Here is a 20,314-nt window from a genome sequence, read left to right as displayed (position 1 = left end):
TGCTACTTCATATTTTACTAGTGAAATTCAACATTTCAAACCAAACACACAAACAACTTTACTTACATAATTCAAGATATTTAGATATATATTAAAGTGCAACGAATTTTAATTCTGTGAGGGATTGAACAAGGAAAAGTCACGTGGTAACCAAATGGTTACGTAATATTATGAGCGAAGCAACATGAGTGAATTATTTATTAACGTCGGACGACGAAATGCAAATATATCATTAAGCAGAGAAAACGAGAAAATATTAAATGAGTATTTAGCCTTTTTGGAAAACTCAAGATGAAGATAAGAGATAAAAAATGTGAAAGTTAGTGTTACCAGATTTATATAGTGTTTTGATGTTTTATTGTAGTATGTAATAAAGAGTATTTATAATGATAGACAAAAAGGAATATCTTCACTTTATATAGATGTAGTTCTCGAATTAATCAGATGATATAACAATACCATCTTCACTTATTTGAACTCCATTGTTCGAGAGCATCATTGTTTTGACAAAAAAGCAAGAGCTTACAGAAGAAGAAGATAGATAAGTGTCGGACATATGAGAATATTACCTAGTATTAGATAATCTATTATTATATGTCATTAGATTATTTTGTTTTGAGATCTGAACTTATTCTAAAATAACCAAGATTTAGAATAATATCTAATAGAGACAATCCTGGATAAAATGCACTAACTGTGTATGTTAGGGAATCAGCGGAAAAATAATTATGCGCGATCATAATTCTGTTTCTGAGAATTAAATCTTTTTTTTATATTATGTATGATTACCTCACTTTATTTTCCTTTTTATTTTTACTTTACTTTACCTCTTTTTATATAACTTGTTTCTTCTACGAAGGGACGAGACCCGATAGCCTATTTTGCAATACAACTAGTTCGACTCCACTTTGATGGTAATAGAGTAAAGGAAGTAAATTCATTTTCTTCTATGGTGACACATACACAATTGTTAGAATGTTAAAGGCATTAACATTATCACACAGACCATGTGATAGATGCGTCGAGAGTCGCATCTACATAAAGCTGCCCCGCCTTGTTTATGCCCAAGAAAACCTCGCTCATAAGGATCAAAGGTATTTAAATATGTGCATTTTCCCCCTTTTATCCAGTTCATTTTACCTTCTTACTTAGTTCTTTACTATTATACTTTTCCTTTCTTTAGCCTTAAAAACACTCAATACTAGTTATAACAAAAACTTCATAAAGTAATCGGTGTCACACTTAAACCAATTAAATAAAACTATTACAGACCACTTGGTACATATATATCCACCCACTTAGGTAACCGACCTTACAATTGTCTGAATCTCCCGACTGCTAGGTTCTTATTAGTTCTATTAAAGAAGGAGTTTGATAGCTAAAGCCCAGGAGTAACTCATAAGGTCTCTCTTAACTCCGACAATAAGAATAAGAAGAATAGAGATAAGAATAAGAGAAATGATAACAAGAAGATAAAAACAAATAAAACAAATAAAACAAATAAAACAAATAAAACAAATAAAACAAATAAAACAAATCAAAACAAGTCATTAAAATAAATATCACATTACTTCAAATTATCAACATATACAAAGGAGTGCTTTTATCTATATCCTTGTGAATACAAACTGTGTTGATTATTTCATTATGTATTACTTCCGGACTTACTTAAATTACATCATAACATTCTAAAAACATTACTTTACAACTTACAATACTTCATCTTTTAGTGGTTTGATTCAACACTTAAAAACAAATACACAAATCACTTAGTACTTACATAATCTACAATAATTTAGGTTCAAATTAAAGTAGACGACTTATATACTTATTGATTGGGCGTGTAGCGCAGTTGGTAGCGCGTCTGCCTTGCAAGCAGAAGGTCACTGGTTCAAATCCTGTCTCGTCCACTTTATTTTTTTATACGCCCTATTTTTTTAGGGCGTTAAAGTCTAACGTTAAATGGTTAAATCAACTAACTATTCCAAATATAGTTTTGAATGTACAAGTTGGATTAACTATCAGGAAATGGGAACACTGGTATCAAAACAGACAAGGAGGTTGGCAAAAGATCTTCCGAAAACGCCGGGAAGTAAAGTGAATACTGGAAATAATCCATTAACGAAGAAATTGAGGGATGACTATTTAAACTTGAAGGAAACTGATTCGGGAAAAGAGGAATTTCCAAAGGTTTATAAAGAGGAAATCAAAAGCCAAAGGATATATACAAATAGGCCGAAGGAAGATGAAGAAGTAGGGGACGTGACCAAGTCAGACTTTTTCCAAAAGGCCGTTAAACTTGGAATAGTAAACGTTAAAGAAGTGAAAACCAAAAGCACATCGGGAGCTTATGATAAAAACAATGAAACGTTACGACTGCTTAAGAATAGAAAGAAAATTGAAAGTGAATACGAAGATTTATTGGTTTCGCAACAAAAGATAGAGTATGATATACCAAAACGATTCTTGAACAAAGAACAATTGAAGAAAGTGAATAAAACACGGAAGAAGGCCAAAAATAACTTTGGATTGATTGACGGCAGAAGCCTTGAGAAACTTGTTAAAGCGTATAAGATTGAGGGACAGGAGAAAATGAACAATTTGGCCCAGAAGAGCGATACGAAAAAAGAGAACGTGGAGCTACTTGAGCATATGCTTCAAAATGGACTCATAAACTTACCTACAAGTCGGATTACGCTAGTTCGGAAATTAAACGGCGAAGGACAAGTCATAAATGAAAAACTAGTTGTAATTCCAGATGATTGGGTGAACGAAGGACAGAGAAAACTGAAGCAGAAGAAAATGCATGCAGAACATAAACAGTCAAGTAGTGGAACTGTGGTAAATCATGACAGTGGGAAACCAAGCGATGAGATTTTGGGCGAATTCAAGAAGCTTGAGAACCTAATAAAGGTAAATCCACATCCGGAGGTTGATCACAAACCACACGAAAAGCCACAAGGAAGAAAGTCAATGAATGCTAACCAAGAAGTAAAGCGATATATTTAATGGCTGGACAAACATGTACATTCAAACAAACCTAAGGCAAAGATACATGTATATATATATATTTATAAGATTTGTATTTATTAATTCCGATGATGAAAAGCCTGCTGAGTACCAGACTCAACGGGGAAATTGGACTCTTGTGTAGCGTGAAAACCAATCGTCAATATGGTCCTTTGGATTCGCATTTCCTTGCTTCACATGGAATAGACACTGATCTATTTTTATATATCTCAAATGACAGCTCGGTGAATTTCTAATGAGTAACTCTGGTATGTATTGAATTCGAAGCCAAGCATCAAATATTCCTGGATAGGTATTTCCTAAACCCCAATGCTTTTTCACTGAGTGCGATCCGAGAATCCAAAGCTTGTCTAAAGCTGGCAACAGTCTAAAGAAAAGTACACGGCTATTGTATATTGACGTGAACCTTATTTCGACACGAAGGTTTTCCAAGTGTGGGAAACCTGTTTGGAGGAAGAGACTTTTAAATTGATCTTCGGATAGAGGTTGCTCAAGATACACCATGCCTTTCTCGTTGAAAATAGCAAACGAAAGCTTTCTCAATGTTTTGGAATGCCTTATAATACCTGAGATATATTGATCGGTAAGATCTTTAAGCGAATCAGCCTTTAGCGAATTATACATCAATTCTAAATCAAGTTCCACAAGGGTGTTGGACTTTAAAGACAGAAGAATTGCGGCTGTTGAATCTTTCACCGGTTGTCGGATACTGAGCCTAAGGTATTTCAACGAGGAAAAAGTATATTTGGAGAATTGATCAAATACAGAAGATCCGGTTATCGAAATTTCATTCGCATCGACGATGGATAGAAACACAACAGTGGACGGATTACGAATGAGCGGTGACGAACCAATGTCATTTGGGTGGAATATACAACTTTCCATGCAGATGTAATCAAGATTCGGAGATGTACGCTGAAATGCAATAAGACTGGACTGACAGAATGAGTTATACCCTAGATAGGATCTGGTTATTAAGTCTTCAAGTTTAATTTTCTTTGGTGAGCCAAGAATACGCAATCGGCGTATCGAAGGACACTTTTTTACCATTAAAAGCAATTTCAGGAGTTCAGATGTGCTCTGGAAGGGGCCAATACAAAGGGAAGAAAGATTATGGAAGAAAAAACCAGAGGGGACATCCTGAAATTTACCTTTATTGTCAAAAACGTTTATGCGAAAAGAAAGATCATTCAATCTTTCAGCTTTCGCCAATACCTCTAAGAGCGAAAGTGACATCGGCGAATGACATATGAATCGTTGCAATGACCAAACAAAGTACCCCTCTTTTGAGAAAAACGTCTGTCTAAGGTGCTTCTCAAATGATATGAACTCAAAAGGAAGCTTAAGAACAACTATAGATCGAACAAGATGGAAGTTTAAGGATTGCGATAAAAACTCCAACGTGCTTGCCATAGTACGAATATACGTACTTGATACCGTAAAAAACTCCTTATCAAATCTGCCAAAATCACAATGAATTGTAACCGACTGATATAGGATTGGCTTAAGTATTTGATAAAAATGCTTGCATGCTTTCATAAGATTGAGGATGTCAAATTGAGTAAGCTGTGCAGATACCTGCTGAAGAATTTCTGGAATTAACAACAAAAACCCTTTCTTGCTTATACTCGGCATCATTCTAGGTGAGAGAAATATCAGAACTTTGATGAGGACTATGCATGGATATTTTGATGGTGTATGAAAATTGAGGCTGATAGTTAAGACTGACAACTGGATGAATACCCAGAAATACTGAAATGATAAGTCTTGTTGAGGTTGAGAGTTGAGTAAAAAAAACAAAGTGTCTAGATATTAAAATAATGGCCATTTTTTTCCAAGACTCGCGCACGCTTTATGTTTCGGTTCTATTCTTGACTCAATCACATTTAAAGGAAATCAGGCAGGAGGAAAACCTTCCATGCAAACAGATACACAGAGATATTGATCATTGCATATTATCCGCTTTGTAGTAAACAGTATTGCTTTTTGTTTGAATAATAATTCAATCCAGAATGGATGAAGTGGAAAAGGCAATACGTAATCCACCCAGCGACACTTTAAGTATTTCACCTAGACATTCCCTCTCAAGAAGCAAAGAGAGTTCGGAAAGGCCAGATGAAGAACTTGAAACCCTATCGAGTGGGGACTCGGATGGATCTTCAGACGAAGAATTTGCATTTGCCTCAAAAAATTTAACTAGAGAGACAATATCGAAATGTATGTCTGATTTAGGCATGGACAATATTTCGGACATGGACGAATCAAAGTTGCTTCTCAAATATTTTAGGTATTGGTCATTGGATGATTTGTCAAAAAACTTGACTGGGCTTTTGAAGGACGTGAATTCTGATTTAGTTGAACTTGTGAATGACAACTACATGAAATTCATATCGCTTGGAAATTCTCTAGATGGATGCTCTGATTCAGCCAATGATGTGAAGATTGAAGTTTTAAATTATAGGCAGAAGCTACAGGCAGAGAACTCAAACATTATATCTGATTTGAACATGACTGACGGGGTTTTAGGGTATAAAAGACAACTTACAATGTACCAACATGCAATTAAATTGCTTATTGTGCTAAACGAACAAACAGAGACTTTCGGCCGCCTTTGCAAAGGTGAACAAACAGAAAAACGAATAAGACACATTGTGGCATTATACATCAGCATGAATAAACAGTATTCAGGATTAGTGAAGATGATGAATGACACAGGAAACGGAATCAAGGTGCTTAAGAGCTCTGAGATGATGCGCACACTAAGCAGACGAATGAACGCATTACGGATGGAATTTCGAAGTCTTATAGAAACACAAATGGAAAGTCTGAGAACAAGCGGGAAAACACATGAAGATAATGTGCACATATTTGAGCTATTAAAGCTGTATCAAGTGGCTGTTGAAAGTGAGAAGGAGTACGCACAAGGAAATTAGGATGAGGAAAAAACATATTTAGCTTATGCAAATAGAATATAAAGATGAATCGCATATACTAAATGCTCGTAGTTGACTAAAAGGAGTCTGTTTAAGACTGCGTCATCCAGCACTCACAGAATATACTTACATATTGATCAAATATTACAAATCATCTCGATTATCATAAATCGTAAAGGTTGATTGCCTAATATACATAATGACCAGCGTTAAGAGTAAAGAATGGAAGAAAAATGAGAGTGGAAATAAAGTAAAATAGTGTAGAGTGAAATGAGAGAAAACATCTGTGTTAATAAAAACTTCACAGAAAAAGAGTGACACTGTCTCACACGCAGAGATCAGTTGCACCAAGTTCCAGTCGGCCATACACGTTTCTTTGCACATCCTGCCATATTTGCTGTTTCATGTTTGTGTCGAGATTGACACTGTTATTGTGTGCAAGGACCTTTTTGTAAAGGTCATTAGAAGGTGTAGAATAACAGTTCTGGCTGTGTCTATTGATGCGCTTGATCTTACCCATCCGCTCCTTAAAATCGTGCCTGCACTGATTCTCTATTGCTAGATTGAGAAGATAGTTTTCAATGACATTTCTCCATTCAAATTTAAAATATGCATCATATTGGATATCACCCACAAGACTTGTCTGTGGATTAAAAGCAGCCTCCGGAATGGAGAAGTTTGTTTCCAGAATCGACTTGTGGCGTAATCTTGCTTTCTGGAGGATATACTTTGCTGTATTGACTCTGAAATCGAGTCCAAACTTGGACTCTCTATAAATGTCCGAGTGTGCCAAACAATCTGCAAACTCCTCATCAGAACACCACAACGGGATAAGCTGAATTCGAAAAGCCAACTCGGAATATGGTGATATCACCTCTGGAACCTTTCCGTGCCATTCCGGACGCAGTCTTTCGTAAATTAGCAATGACCGAATGTCATTCATCTCCCAGAACCTCAAATCTCTCTTGGTGAAGACGGGACGACCATTTGAAAATCTTTCCGTTTCAAGTCCTGGTGCGTAATAGTCCGAAAAGTTCTTTGGAAGTGCATCATTCAAACTCAGATCTCCACTTTGCTCGAGGGATGACGGTATTCCATTTACCGACGCATCGATTGTCGTTGGCACTGTCGAATTTGTATATATTCTGGCTAGCTGTGGAACTGATGAAAATATTGAACTGCCGTTTGTCATTACCGAAGCCTGTCTACTTAACGACATCTGGCTTGCCGATATTCCACTTGAAACGGAGGAACCAGAGTCGATCGACGATTGGTCAGACGAGTCCACCGACACGGTTTTTCTCAATGGTGAACTTCCATACGGCATATAAGAAATGGGGCCCTTCACAAGGGAAGATGCCTCATCACTCTGGATTCCATTCTGTTGTAGTTGCTGCTGCCGCTGTTGATCTTGCCGTTGTTGAACTGGATCCTGTTTCTTGTGCTTTTGCAGTCCTAAAAGCTTTTTCGCCGACAAATGCTGATGCTGCCTCTTTTTTCTGTATTCTTCAAAGCCACCCTGCTCACGTATCTTCTTCAAATGATCCTGTATGTCATGACTGGCCTGCTCCTGAAATCTTCGTGGAGTCACATAGTTGTCTCCCGGTTCTTTGGCAAAGAAATTGAATCCGAACATCTTGGGTCTGTGCTTAACTATGTGTGAATCTGTTTATCTTGCAGGAGGGATCTAAGCTGTTATCTGATTAGTCCACGTTGCCCCCCTGGCGACTCTTTTTATAGCCTCTGGTAGTTTGTATATGTATTGACTGCTTACCGTCAGATGACGTAAGCTTTTTGTTGCTTGAAGTGCACACGAAACAAACAATATTGCTATCAAGCTGAATTGTAGCGTACACTTTATAGAGGACCCGTTATAAAATTTTCGCGTTAGGGTCACCCGTTTCGCTTTTATGCTTTAATTCCGCTTCAACGCCTAGTTGTAACTTTTCCTTACTGTGGCAGTTGAGCCTTGTAGAAATGGTTTATTATCTTGACTAAAGTTGATAACCTTTAACTAAGGAAAGAAGAAGGAAGTGGCGATTAGAGTGATTAGTCCTCGGAAAGGAACAAGTAAGGAAGGGATAGGGAAAAAGCAATAACACGGACAGGACAATACAGGGAAGCTACAAGAGAGATAAATTAGAAAAAAAAACAAGAAAATAGGGCAAATAAGGCTCTGTGGGGAAAGAGCTCAATAAAAATGTACGGATCAAATAATGAAATAATAAGGTGATGAATGGCGAGAAGAGCGTAAATTAAAATTTTTTTCCTAATTATTTTTTCTTTTCTCTTGGTCTAAATTACTTGTTAAGGCTCAAAGATGTGGCAGAATATATATATTTTTTTTTGATATCGAACAATAAATTGCGCTCCTCTCCATTCATTTTATAGTAGACGAGAAAAAAAATGCACATGATCACAATAAAATTATCCACATACCGGAAGAACTTCGAAACACTCGCCCATGCACATGTGCTGCCTTCGGTCCATAGTCCCACTAATTAATTTTCATGCTTGGAACAAGGTGTGGTGGCATTTTCCAAAGATAATCAGCATTTTGAAAAACTTAATTCCCGGAAAGTGAAGAATAGATATCAATATACTATTTGCTACCAACTATGCACCTAATACATTTTGGCCGTATACTTCCATCAAGGTTTTTCCTTGAACGCACAAGTCCCAGTTCATTTCTTCGATGCGAACAAGTTCTTCCCAACAGCAAAAGGCCTTGTAATAACTTGTCCTTACAAGTGACCATTTCAAATTACATATCTCGTTTCATAGATTTCCTATTTAGGAGTGTTTTTCCGCGTGGAGAATTTCCGTCATTCCTCCATTCATTTACTTTAAAAATATTTTTTCCTCCTTTGATTATCCGCCCGCACCCCAGGTACCCTCTGTGCAAATTTGTATTATTATGGCAAAGCGCCAGCCAGAACTCTAGATGGGGCAATCGTTAAAATACAATAGAAGTGCTGAATTCGGGTTCATGGAAGCCGGCACTATAAACCGGTTTCTAATCTTTCATTCAAGAGAAGGGAAAGTGAATACTGGGTAACGAATCTGTTGATTAAGAAATTCTGGGGACGTTTCAATGTTTTATTACTCTTACATTTAAGTTAAAAGTGATTGGGGTACGGGGAAGGTCGAAAAGAAGGGTACCGAGTTTCCCCGAGTTTTTGGAGTCCACGAAAGAATTTCCGGGTAGTGTCGGTTTGGGTTTCGAAAAATTGGAAAAAAGACACGGAGGAAAGGATAAAAGGTTAGACCCGATTGGATGTCCGGAAAAACTTTTGTTCCAGAACATAGCAACAGCAATAAATATAACTTAGATTGGTCTATACACCAGGCTAATCTATCATGAAACGGTGAAAGATTCATGGTATAACGGTTTGGTTAAAGTTGATCCAGGAAAAAAGCAACTTGAAGGAGGATGTTTCAGTTTTACAAAACAGTAGACAGGTTGAAATAATCGGCTAGCTATAGTAGAAGTAAAAGTAGAATTATACAGGTCATGCAGGTCCGGCAACCGCGGAAACGGACACCCGTGCACCTGAATAAAGCCCAACCCGGCAACACGGATATTGGATGAAGAAGGATGCATGGATAGACAGCTATAGAACGGATTTATTAAAAATGAAAGATTAAACTGAAGTTCAAATAATGTATTAAAATGCACATGTAAAAAATAGTATCGACAAAAAGTGTATAAAAATTGTGTAAAGAGAACTGAAATAGAATGGATCATTCGTCAGCAGAAGTATCCTGAAGCTTATTCAACATAGTGCAGACGAAATCTAAGCTGCGACCACCATGAGCAAGCACCTTCGGAGTAATAACGCCATGTGCAGATTCCTTGCATGTAAAGCCAATATTGGCAAGGCCACCAAGGCCGAAGTTTTCCAAAGTGGATGATTCGGAAAACGTGAGATCACCTTTGAGTGCTTTTCGGCCTTCTGGTGTTTCCATCATACTGGATAGAATTTCGAGCGACATCTCGAGCAAGTAGGCAGTAGATGAGCCAGCAATGAAAGTCTTCAACACGGAGGAAAGTTGCGACCACATGGCAAGAACCTCCTCAGGTTTCTCCTTCTGCAAAGTGGCGAGGAACAAAACGGCTCTTGAAGAAGTGACTTCATCAACACGACCACTGTTGAAGTATTGCAAGGCACCAGAGCAACATGCAATGACATTAGGGCTGTGTATATCGTACCAGTAGACGACAGGGCGAGGAATCAAGGTGTTGCTTGTGCCTAGTGTAGGGTAGAAGTAGTCATCTTTAATCGGGACACCACAGTCCTTGAGTGTCTCGATTAATTGCTCATTGGACGAGGATAAGACGTAGGCGTAGAACAAGTAGACGCCATAGCCTGTGCATTTATCCTTGTAGCGTCTTCTGAGCAAGGCGTGCATTGTATCAACACTGGTTGCAGCACAAAGGGGTGCAGAGAGACCTTTTGCACAGATGGAGATCATGATAGCGTCGAAATTCCGGATGGAGAAGGAGATACCGATGGATTTCTCGAAGTCAGGAATTAGGTTTCCGAAGAAGGCACGATGATTTGCAAGATATTCGGCAAGAGAGATAGTTGGTGGAGGATTATGTGGGATATTTTCTTTCTTTTCATCATCAACATTCCTTTCATCATCAGCGTTCCTTTTATCATCCTTGACTTCCATCTTTTCAACTTCCTTGATTTCCGTCTTTTCATCATCCTGGACTTCTGTCTTTTTATCATCCTGGAATTCGGTCTTTTCATCATCCCGGTCTTCCCTCTTTTCATCATCCTTGTCTTCCTCCTTTTCTTCTTCCACGATTTCCTTCTCCTTCTCCTCCTCTTCTTCCCCATCATCCTCACCCATCCGCTCAATCACACTACACATCAACTGCAAGCCATACTTGTAACACACGGCATTGTCTAAGAAAACAACCGTGTATGTGAGCCAGAATAGACGGGGTAAGAAAGGCGATCCAGGAGAAATTCCCTGCACTGCCCGTGAGAGAGAATGCAAAGTGCAGGCCAACAAGTTGGCGTGCGCCCGGCAGAAAGTCACAGACCCTTTGCAGCGTGTGAGAACCCGGCAGGCGATTCCCAAAAGACGAATTGCGACAATATCGCTAGCCCCGACGCAAGAAAGACTTCCTAGCACAAGTACACCCTGTGGCTGCAAGGTGGACTTGTTGTCAAAGGCGATGTTGGTGACATAACTGGTCCACTGGATGAGCCGGAGGTGGCAGTCGTCGCTGGAAGAGAAAGTGCTCAAAAATGACACAAGCATGTCACAGACCCGGGAAACTGCTGTTGCGTGCGAGACGATCGAGTGAACAACATTCTCGGGTGTGTTCTGAAGCGGGTCCTTCAGCGAAGAAACATCTCCGGCCTGGGATCCCGCAAAGAGCATCTGGAACTTGGCACCGTTAAGTTTTTCGATGAGAAGACGGACATGTGCCCGGCGATCAGGCGAAATCTCCGGCATGGCCATACAGGCGTGCAATGCACGTACCAACAGTGTTAGCATGCATCTGCGGAGCTCCCCTGGGCCGCTATCCATGAAGATAGTAACGACATAGAAGATGTCGGCCAGGAAAGAGTCGACAAAAAGACGAGAGTCGAAAACCAGCCGGGCCAAAAACCGTGCCAACACTGTGGCCTCAACCCAGGCCGTGTGCAGCTCGATCTGCGGTCTGTCCCGGTGGAAAACATACGACAACTCCCTCAGCCGGCGGAGCAAAACACCACAAACCTCCATGGTAGGAGCAAGAGGCCAATATCCCGCCGGAAGACTGTAACCTTCGGCCTCGCGGTCCAAAGCAGCAGCCACTATTTCGTCAATCACCGCCACAACAAGCTGGTCCTCCAACGAGAGCTGGGGCCAGACGTAACGCAAAAAGGCCTGGGCCACAGTGCTGTTTCCCAGAGAGGTGCCCTGAGCAGGGTTCGAACCGGGTACACCGGCACTGGTATCGGGCGCACTGGGGTTCGAACGCGTGTCCGCAGCACTGCCCGCACCAGAGGCAGAGGCACGCACAAGACGTCTCACAATCTGAGCAGCACGCTTAGGACCGCCTCGGGCGGTGCAGAACACGTGCGAGTACAAATTCTTGACCCAGGGGCTGATGTATGCGACGATGAACGGCTTGCTGAAGTCATCAGACCGGTCGAGAGCCGCAAAAAAGCCTGACAACACCGAGTAAGTGTACTCCGGCCTAGTGTGCGAGAGTTGCTGCGAAACGAGGATCACGTAGTGGATCTCACCGGGTGGGAAAGTCACCCCGTTGACCGGCTCCACTCTGCGGCCCACATCAAGCCCAAAGAGCTCGACTAAAGCACCCAAAAGAGCGTACGAGGCAGTCCGAACATTGCTGTACGAGGCCAACATTCCGGTAAGCGAGATATTCAGCAGCTGGCCGACGCCCCGCTCGATTGTGGCTGCAGCATTGCACCCGGACAACTTGTGAGAGCGTAAGTTGTGGATGCCCTCATTTTCATTCTCATTTTCATTCTCATTTTCATTCTCATGCTCATCCTCATTTTCATTCTCTCCCATCTCCTCACCCTCGCTGCCCCTCCGTGCACGGCTCAAGTACAAAGTCCGCATGATCTCGACGCGCTTTGGAGATGCAAGAGTCAGTCTCTCGCCAGTCCGCGAATCAGTGATGGACAGCTCGTTGAAAACTCCAACATAGCTGCTAGCAGCAATATGGTCCAAGGCCTCGACGGGATAAACATCAACAGTCCGCACCATGTGCATCTTGGAGCCGATTTTCAACCGCTGGGGCTGACCGGCAATGATCTGCATGTACCGGTTGCCGATCTTCATGTTCATCGGCACAAACCGCTTTGCCTGCTTCTGGTAAAGGGAGACATCGTGGAAAACAACACGTGCATCGTGGGCCAGATCACTCGTGAAGCTCACGAGCCCAGCATCGTGGATTTCCTGGGCAGAGCTCTCCGAAGATAGGAAAGCAACCTCAGTAAGCGGGCCGGGAACAAAAGAAGTGCTGAGAAGGCCTTTTCGCTGAGCAGCGGCCGCCTGGATGATCCGGTGCCTCATCTGCTTCATCTGCTCGAAGAACTCGGACGGAATATTGTAGTAGTACGTCCGCTTGCACGTGAAACGATACTTGTCCGGAACAATCCGCCGGTAAATGCTCAAGGCAACACCAAAACGAGGATCGTCCTGGAATCCGGTACAGTCGATCAACCAGCAATAAGGCTGCTCCCAGTACTTGCTTGCGGCCCGGACCAACCTGTAAACAGCCGCGTTTACCGCCGGATCAGCCGAGATTGCCTTCGGCTCGGGCTTGGTGGTGCCCGCAGCACTTTTCGCGTTGGCAACGGCATCCACATAACGGATAAATTCCGACAAGCGAATCACAATCAACGGGAATCCGTCACGGGTCACCAGCACGTTCATTGCACCCTTTCCATGCCATGGATGCCCGACATCTTTGAATGCTGCCTGTGACATGAAGTCATAGAGCTGCATTCCCCTTTCCGAGCGGTCATTCTTGATTGCATCAGGAATCTGGTATCCCTGCACCCGGTCTGGGAGCCCCAAGTCGGCGAGGACGCCATCGACGCGTCGAATTTTCTCGCAGGTATCGCCCACGGTGGTCCTGGTGCCGTCGGCCACTGACAATTCGACGAATTTCCGCCGGACGGCCATCCAGTGATCGTAGAAAAAGATGTGGAAGAACGTAGGGCCTGCATTTCCCGCCGGCTGCACCGGCTTCTCCGGCACGTCGCTAACGTCGATCACCGCATCCATAAACTGGATAATGCGTGACGACATTCGGACCAGACACTGCTCAGAGCGAGCATTTCTCAAAAGCGGGAATTTTGCCGACGGGTCGCCTGCATTCACCATAATCTGAAGAGTGCGTGCAATCTGGATCACGGACCGCTTGAAAACGGCATCGGCAGTGCTGACGACACCGACGCGGTCTGGCGAGACGATCGACGGGTTGTACAACCGCAAAAACAAGTATGCACCAAGTGCCACGTACGTGGACTGCGGGAATTGCGCCTTGGTGGCATTGAAAATGGCCCGCGAAATCACCCTGATGCCGTGTGGCATCCGGCTGACCGATTCCGTGATTGCGTTCACCGTGAGTTGTAAATACTTGAGGAACTGGTCGAGATTCCGTTCGCGGTCCACGGATGTCTGTCCGTCAACTTTCTCGATCTCAAAGGTCACCTCCTCGGCCAACAATTGCTGCAAAACCGGGTGGAGTGTATCCACAAGGTAGTCTGCAGCCTCTGACCGCGAATAAAGTGCCACCATCCGCGTTGCAACAGTGTTACTTCTCAGGATTTCCACAGAGTCCGCCACACCGTCGATCTCCGACTCTAAAATCGCAGACAGAGTGCTGAGCTGACGTCCACGGCTTGCAGCAACCTCTAAAAGCGCGTTCGCAAACGAATCGACCTCCGACCGCGGGCAAGCGTCGATCGACGCTAGCAACAACGACGACTGTCCTTTTTCCTCGAACAGCATCGCTGTGAGCCGCTGCAACAGATTTTTGCGGTTCGAGTGCCGCCTGCTGTGGTGTGTGGCAACATCGCCGACAATTTTGGCAAACACGTTTATCAACGAGACCCTGATCAGAGTATCTTCGTGGTATCCCAAGGGCAAGGCGTAGCTCAAGCCGATGCTGGAGTTGCTGCTGAGCAAGTTGACCAGCGCCTGGATCACGTGACGCACAATGGCCCTCAGTCTTCTGCCGGTGGCCATGGATGCTGGGGAAACCTGATGCTGTGGCTGTGAAGAGGGTGGCTGTGGCTGTGCCGGCTTAGTGGCTGACTGTGGCTGTGCAGCATCTGTGAGTTCGCGGGTCGAACCCGGCCCTGAGCCCTTTTCGTTTTCGTCGTTCATCTCCTCCAAAATCCGCACAAACATGTTGAAGTAGTTGGAAAACACAACGGTCGCGGCCAGACGATCGTCCTTGGACGAGTGGCCCGGCGTGTCCAAAGGCAGCCGCCGGAATATGGTCTCGAGCATCACGGAAACTTCAACTTTGATGTCTGCATGCAACTCATCGAGTTCTTCCAGCTGACGGGGAGAAAGTTCGGCCCCCTTGCTCTCATTCTCAAATGGGAGAAGATTGACTGTGGAGAGGCCCTTTTTCTCGTGTGCGAGAGATGAGCTGCGATATGAGTCCTCCATGTACTTGGCGGCATACTTAGCATACTCGTTTTTGTTCTGAATGCTGCCATGCATGGCAAGCTCGTCGAATTTCGACAAGAAGAGTACCTGCAGCTTGCAGAACTTGAGTTTGAGGCGGAGGAAGCTGGCGTCGTTCGACACGAAGTTTAACTGCTTCAAAAGCTCAAAGTTGATCGTCCATAGGCTGGGCGTCGACAAGAAGAGCTGCTCCGACGCGTCGATTTGGCACACAGACCGTACAACATCGATGTAGAGACCACAAGACACGTAGCGGTGCATTTCGAGTGCCTCATAAAACCTTGGCAGGTGCTTTTCGAGCAGAAGCAAGAGCTTGCCGCATAAGAATGGATGCACAGACACGCACAACGCCTCCCTGCACCGCTCACGATGGCCTGGATCGTTGCTGAAGATCGACACAACACAGGAATCCAAGAAACTCGTGAGCTTCTGCTGCATTTCCGGTCTTCGCGGGTCGGTTTCGAACCCTGGAGAGAGGATTATTCCACCCAACGAGGCCACATACTGGCCGTAGCAGCCGGAGGAACATGTGACAGAGTTGCATTTCTCAGCATCACCGGACTCCAGGCACGTGGATTCGAGTTTCGAGAACATGAGGTTCCACACATCAAGCAACAAGTCGGTTGGCTCCTTCAGCAGGCAGAGCTTGTCGCGAATCTTCTTTCGGATGGCCATCTTGCCCACCGGGAGCTTTTCTGACAACAAGCTCTTGACAAACGGCACGGTTGCACGCTCAAAGCATGACTCGTAGTGGTACTTGCTGGAGATGATCTGCAAGTACGAGAAAAGCAACTTGCGAGAAACCCGGATCGTGTACACGTTGTTGCTGAACAGGCCCAAGAATAGTGCCCGCTCGTAACTCCGCATGAGCCTCCGGCAACCACCACTCTCGTGATATCGTTTGACCTCTTTGTCGTATTTTGTGGTTGCAAGGCCTTCCACGTTGTAGCTCTTGTGGATTGTCACGATAAGTCGGGCCAACAGCCTTAAAAGATCGCCTCTGTCGTGTTGCTCGATCGGGAAACCAGTCGAGACTTGCGAAACTGCATCCACGAGAATCGCACTTGTCAAATATCCAACGACGGCCTCCCTTGGGCAGCTGTTGGTGATTGTAACGGGGAAAACCAACACGAACGCCTCCACTTTGCGCACAAGCTTGTCATCTGACTTCGCCACCACCAAAAGATCAACGACCGGCTTCAAAATCGGCGACAACTTGCGGTCGATCTCCACATAATCGAGTGCCGAATCGACTACTGGACCTTTCAAGAATGAATACACCAAGAAGGGGCATATCTTGAACAAATCTAACAAGTTCGACACGATCAAGTGCCGCAACTCCGCCTTCTTGTACTTGCTCACAGGCTGCTCTTTCAAGCTGGCTGTGCTGCCTGTACGGCGCTTCCGCCTCATTTTGCCGAAAGACACTGATCTCGCCCCGGAAATCGGCTCGTCCAACAATGATTTGTGGCTCAACTTCGACCGCAAAGCCTCCTCCAAGTTCAACAACTCCGAAGAGCTCGAGTTCTCCTCATTTTGGTCGTTGTCGCTTGAGCTCACGTCGTTCAAACTCGTTGCACTTTGTATCTCATCGTCTCTCACGTTGCTCTGGCTCACATTCTCAGTATCGCTGTCATTATCAACGGCCGACTCAATCTCGCTTGCACTGCTTTTAAACGAGGCGGCCATGCCCGGCTTAACGGAACTCTTGCTGCTGTACTCTTCATCTGCAATTTCAACACACACCTGCCGAAGTGTTGCAACTAAGAAGGGGGCCAGGTCATCATACCGGCGGAAAAGCACGTTCAGCACCGATGGAATCTGCGCAAGAAGCCTTAGGCCCTCTGTTATGGCCAGAAGCTGCTCCAAGTCTCTTGGTGACTTGCCACAGGCATCTTTGATACGTTCGGTGGTCTCCTCCGGCTTTAGCACCATGGAGATCGCGAAACTGTCCCTTTCAAGATTCTGCACAAGGTCTGGAGGAACCAAGTACTCGCTGACGTCCAAAGTTCCAGCTGAAAGACGAGAAATGTCACGATTGACACTATCGAAAATCGTTCTCGCAAACACGGCAATGGCATTATCCTTGTCATAGAGCGAAATCACACATCCTATGCCGATAAACCGGGTCAACGAAGGTGCCGAAGCCGGGCTCTCACGAAGAACTTTGCGGAAATTCATCATGAACATCTGCTTCGGGTCAACAGACTTGAAAAGCGCCGGCCTCTTGATGGAAAAAGAGGATTTCTGCACGGCACCATCTTTTGCAGCTGCTGCCTTGACCCGATCGGGGAGAAATAACAGCAATATGGAAAGAACCTTGAACGAGGCCCGGTGGTAAAACTTGAAGTCCATTGACTTGTGAAGTGAGTCAAAAAGCGGGCCGACGATTCGGACAACCTTGGGGTCTTTCTGCGTCTGCAAGAAGTCCTCCGTCCGGTATACTGCCCACTGCAATATGCTATCGGCAAAGTACGAAAGAAGAAGTGCCGTCTGCGACTGCCGCCGCGAAACCTTCAATACACCGGAAATCATCTTCAAATACGCAATAAAGCTCTCCTTATCGAGGTGGAGGAGGCCGACGACGTCAACCGACGGAAGATAGAGACTTTCGATGTTGATGTTTGTGAATTTCAGCCGGAGATACTCGTACGTCTCGGCGGGATTCGACGCGGACAGGTAGCCGCATATTTTCGACACGTTCAGGTCGATCGACGCGACGAGGATGTCTGCCTCCGACCTTTGGGCCGTTGGCCGGGTGGCAGACCGTCGGACCTGGTGTCTCTCCAAAGAACTCACAATCGATTCTGTAGTTGGCGATTCGGTGATGCCCCGAAGGCTTTGGATGATGTCATACTCGCTTCGGAGACCCGGAATTAGGGACAAAAGAGCGTTTGCAACATCAACATCGAGTTTCTTCGGGCTGGTGGTGAAGTAAATGGCACAGTTGACCTGGGATGGGAAGCCCTGGATGCCGTAATCACGGTAAATTTTGGCGTTTGCTGCAACCTGGGTAACTGCCGTATCCCACGAGACAACCATTAGTGAGCATATGAGACCAAGAACCACATCCAGAGACCTTAAAACAGGCACTGGGAAGCCTGGAACAGGCGATTTAAACGGTATATTGGCACCCAAACGCGTCACAGGTCCTGAAGCATGAACACTAGCACTCGAGGACGTGTCTGCCGAGCTCGAGTACGATAATTGGTCAAAACTCCTGCTGCTGGAGCCCAAGTCAGACCCTCCAGCTTTCAGAATCCTCTCCACCATCTTGTACAACTCACGAAGCGTCATGTCTAGAAATCCCTGCGAGGAAATCGAGATGAGGTGCCGCCTGGCTTCTGTGAATGACGGATCCACTTCTAGTTGCGCCAAACTCATCCCGGACCTCAATGGAAGAGATCTCTCGATTCTCGAACAGAGTGCTCCCACAAAAGTTCCTGCCGCAGCAACACTCGCCTCGCTGTTAGTTCCACCGACGCTGCTGTTTGTGTTTGCAGGAGTGGCGATGCTGATGTTGGCGTTGCCAGAAACAGCATTGCTGAAATTAGCACTACCGATATTCACGTTGATGGAAGAAGCGTTGCTGGAAACAGTATTACCGGAACCAGGACTGCCAAAGTTGGCGTTGTTGGAATTAACAGTGCTGGAAACGTCGTTGCTCGAGTCTGCACTGCTGCTGTTGACATTACTCACGTTAACATTTCCATTATCCCCATTACTGGCACTACTGCCCTCGGTCTGCACCGAAACAGAAGACGAAGACGATGTTACTGCCATTTCAACCGACTCCGGCTTCCTCTTAGCATGCTCTGCCTGGTGGTATCGCTGCCTGGCCTTGTAAATTAGATTATGAGCACGGCGATGATGATGATGAGAGTTATGTGCATTTTTGAGGTGCAAATTATCTCCCTGCACCACCCTCTCCTGCTCTCTAGACGTCCGATTTTCACCCGATGCCCTTCTTATAAAGCTTACCCCTGTCCCAGTATCATTCGTAGATCTGCTTGCTCTTCTTCTGAGATCTTTGGAAGACAGACTTTGGCTCTTTTTCTTCAGCAAAGAGCTCAAGGTATCCACTTTATTGGACTCGCCAGGCATTTTCCTTGCTTATCTAGCTTAGAAACTGCCTTTTTGTACCTTGGAAATCTAAAAAGAAATTGCTCTTGGCTGTAATATTCTCCTTCAAATTTGTAAAGTGCTCGATTAAAGGCTGATTTTTTTTGCTTTTTCTTGCAATTTTTTTGTGCGTTCACCCCTTAACCTGTAAAAAGTATCAATCAGGTTATTGACAGGTTGATTAGGCACCTATCTGAAGTATATGTGTATGTACTAAGGCGTTATTGGACAACTATCTGCTTGCAAAGTGACGGGAATGAATGTAGATGCGCTTTACAGGAATGTGCGGGTGGAAATCACGATAAAAAAAAGGGTAGGGGAAAAAAATGAAATTAGATAAATTTATGATGGGAGGTTGGAGAATGGCTGTTTCGAGCGAAGGGGAAAAAACGGTTTTACGGTTTTGGGATGAGCGAAAACGGTTCATACCTGAGCCACACGGCTCTCCTGGCATTGTGCAGCTAAGCCCACGGGGCGGAAAATTTGCACCGGGGACTTTCCACGGCGCAATTTGTCCAATGCCTCGCATGGTAGCCGCTAAGGATATCTCCGCGCGAGAAAAAACCTAAAATTCTCTGTTGACACATTACATCCGAAAAAAAAATGTCGGATTAGAGAAATTTAATCAGGATCGCAAGTCCGAAAACACAAGATAAACAGAAAAAAAGAGAGGGTTACGAGTTTTGCTGCATTAAAACATGGGTTCGATGCAGTAAGACAGAGCGATGCCGACAAATAATGCATTGTATTAATGCGTTGTATTATCAATGGGTACACGAAAGGTTTGAAAATAGGGCATTTTACCACTCAGAGGGCAAATTCGTAAACAGCGAACGAGCGCACGTATAGATTTCAGGGGAAATGTGCGGGAATTCAAATAATGTTATTACCATGTGCGATTACTGAACGGAATGTACAGAATGCATTTGCCCCGATTCACTGGTGTACGGATGGTATAGGAAAAAGATACGAATGGAAATGGACGATTAGACGGGAAGAGACGATTAGACGAGGGGGGACGATTGGACGATGCAGACAGG

General features: G+C 44.3%; 5 protein-coding genes and 1 non-coding gene across 6 annotated transcripts; 3 read left to right on the top strand and 3 right to left on the bottom strand.

The window, feature by feature from the left end:
- The first annotated feature begins 1,837 nt into the window (after positions 1-1,837).
- On the top strand, positions 1,838-1,910 carry BRETT_003911. Its single transcript has one exon. It is a non-coding gene; the product is annotated as a tRNA-Ala (tRNA).
- A 118-nt stretch (positions 1,911-2,028) lies between these two features.
- BRETT_003910 (uncharacterized protein) lies at positions 2,029-3,009 on the top strand (the record flags this gene model as incomplete). The annotated part of the gene is made up of 1 exon (XM_041282411.1): positions 2,029-3,009. The coding sequence occupies one exon, from the start codon at positions 2,029-2,031 to the stop codon at positions 3,007-3,009; it is 981 nt and encodes a 326-aa protein (XP_041136250.1).
- A 117-nt stretch (positions 3,010-3,126) lies between these two features.
- On the bottom strand, positions 3,127-4,080 carry BRETT_003909 (uncharacterized protein; the record flags this gene model as incomplete). Its single annotated transcript, XM_041282410.1, has 1 exon — positions 3,127-4,080. The coding sequence occupies one exon, from the start codon at positions 4,078-4,080 to the stop codon at positions 3,127-3,129; it is 954 nt and encodes a 317-aa protein (XP_041136249.1).
- A 962-nt stretch (positions 4,081-5,042) lies between these two features.
- On the top strand, positions 5,043-5,963 carry BRETT_003908 (uncharacterized protein; the record flags this gene model as incomplete). Its single annotated transcript, XM_041282409.1, has 1 exon — positions 5,043-5,963. The coding sequence occupies one exon, from the start codon at positions 5,043-5,045 to the stop codon at positions 5,961-5,963; it is 921 nt and encodes a 306-aa protein (XP_041136248.1).
- A 325-nt stretch (positions 5,964-6,288) lies between these two features.
- BRETT_003907 (uncharacterized protein) lies at positions 6,289-7,599 on the bottom strand (the record flags this gene model as incomplete). Its single annotated transcript, XM_041282408.1, has 1 exon — positions 6,289-7,599. One exon carries the CDS (start codon positions 7,597-7,599, stop codon positions 6,289-6,291), a length of 1,311 nt encoding a protein of 436 aa, XP_041136247.1.
- Positions 7,600-9,707: 2,108 nt separating this feature from the next.
- BRETT_003906 (uncharacterized protein) lies at positions 9,708-19,256 on the bottom strand (the record flags this gene model as incomplete). The annotated part of the gene is made up of 1 exon (XM_041282407.1): positions 9,708-19,256. The coding sequence occupies one exon, from the start codon at positions 19,254-19,256 to the stop codon at positions 9,708-9,710; it is 9,549 nt and encodes a 3,182-aa protein (XP_041136246.1).
- Positions 19,257-20,314: the final 1,058 nt, after the last annotated feature.

The sequence above is a fragment of the Brettanomyces bruxellensis genome, chromosome 6 (assembly GCF_011074885.1).
Source record: "Brettanomyces bruxellensis chromosome 6, complete sequence".
Lineage (NCBI taxonomy): Eukaryota > Fungi > Ascomycota > Pichiomycetes > Pichiales > Pichiaceae > Brettanomyces > Brettanomyces bruxellensis.
This window is presented reverse-complemented; position numbering and strand designations above follow the sequence as displayed.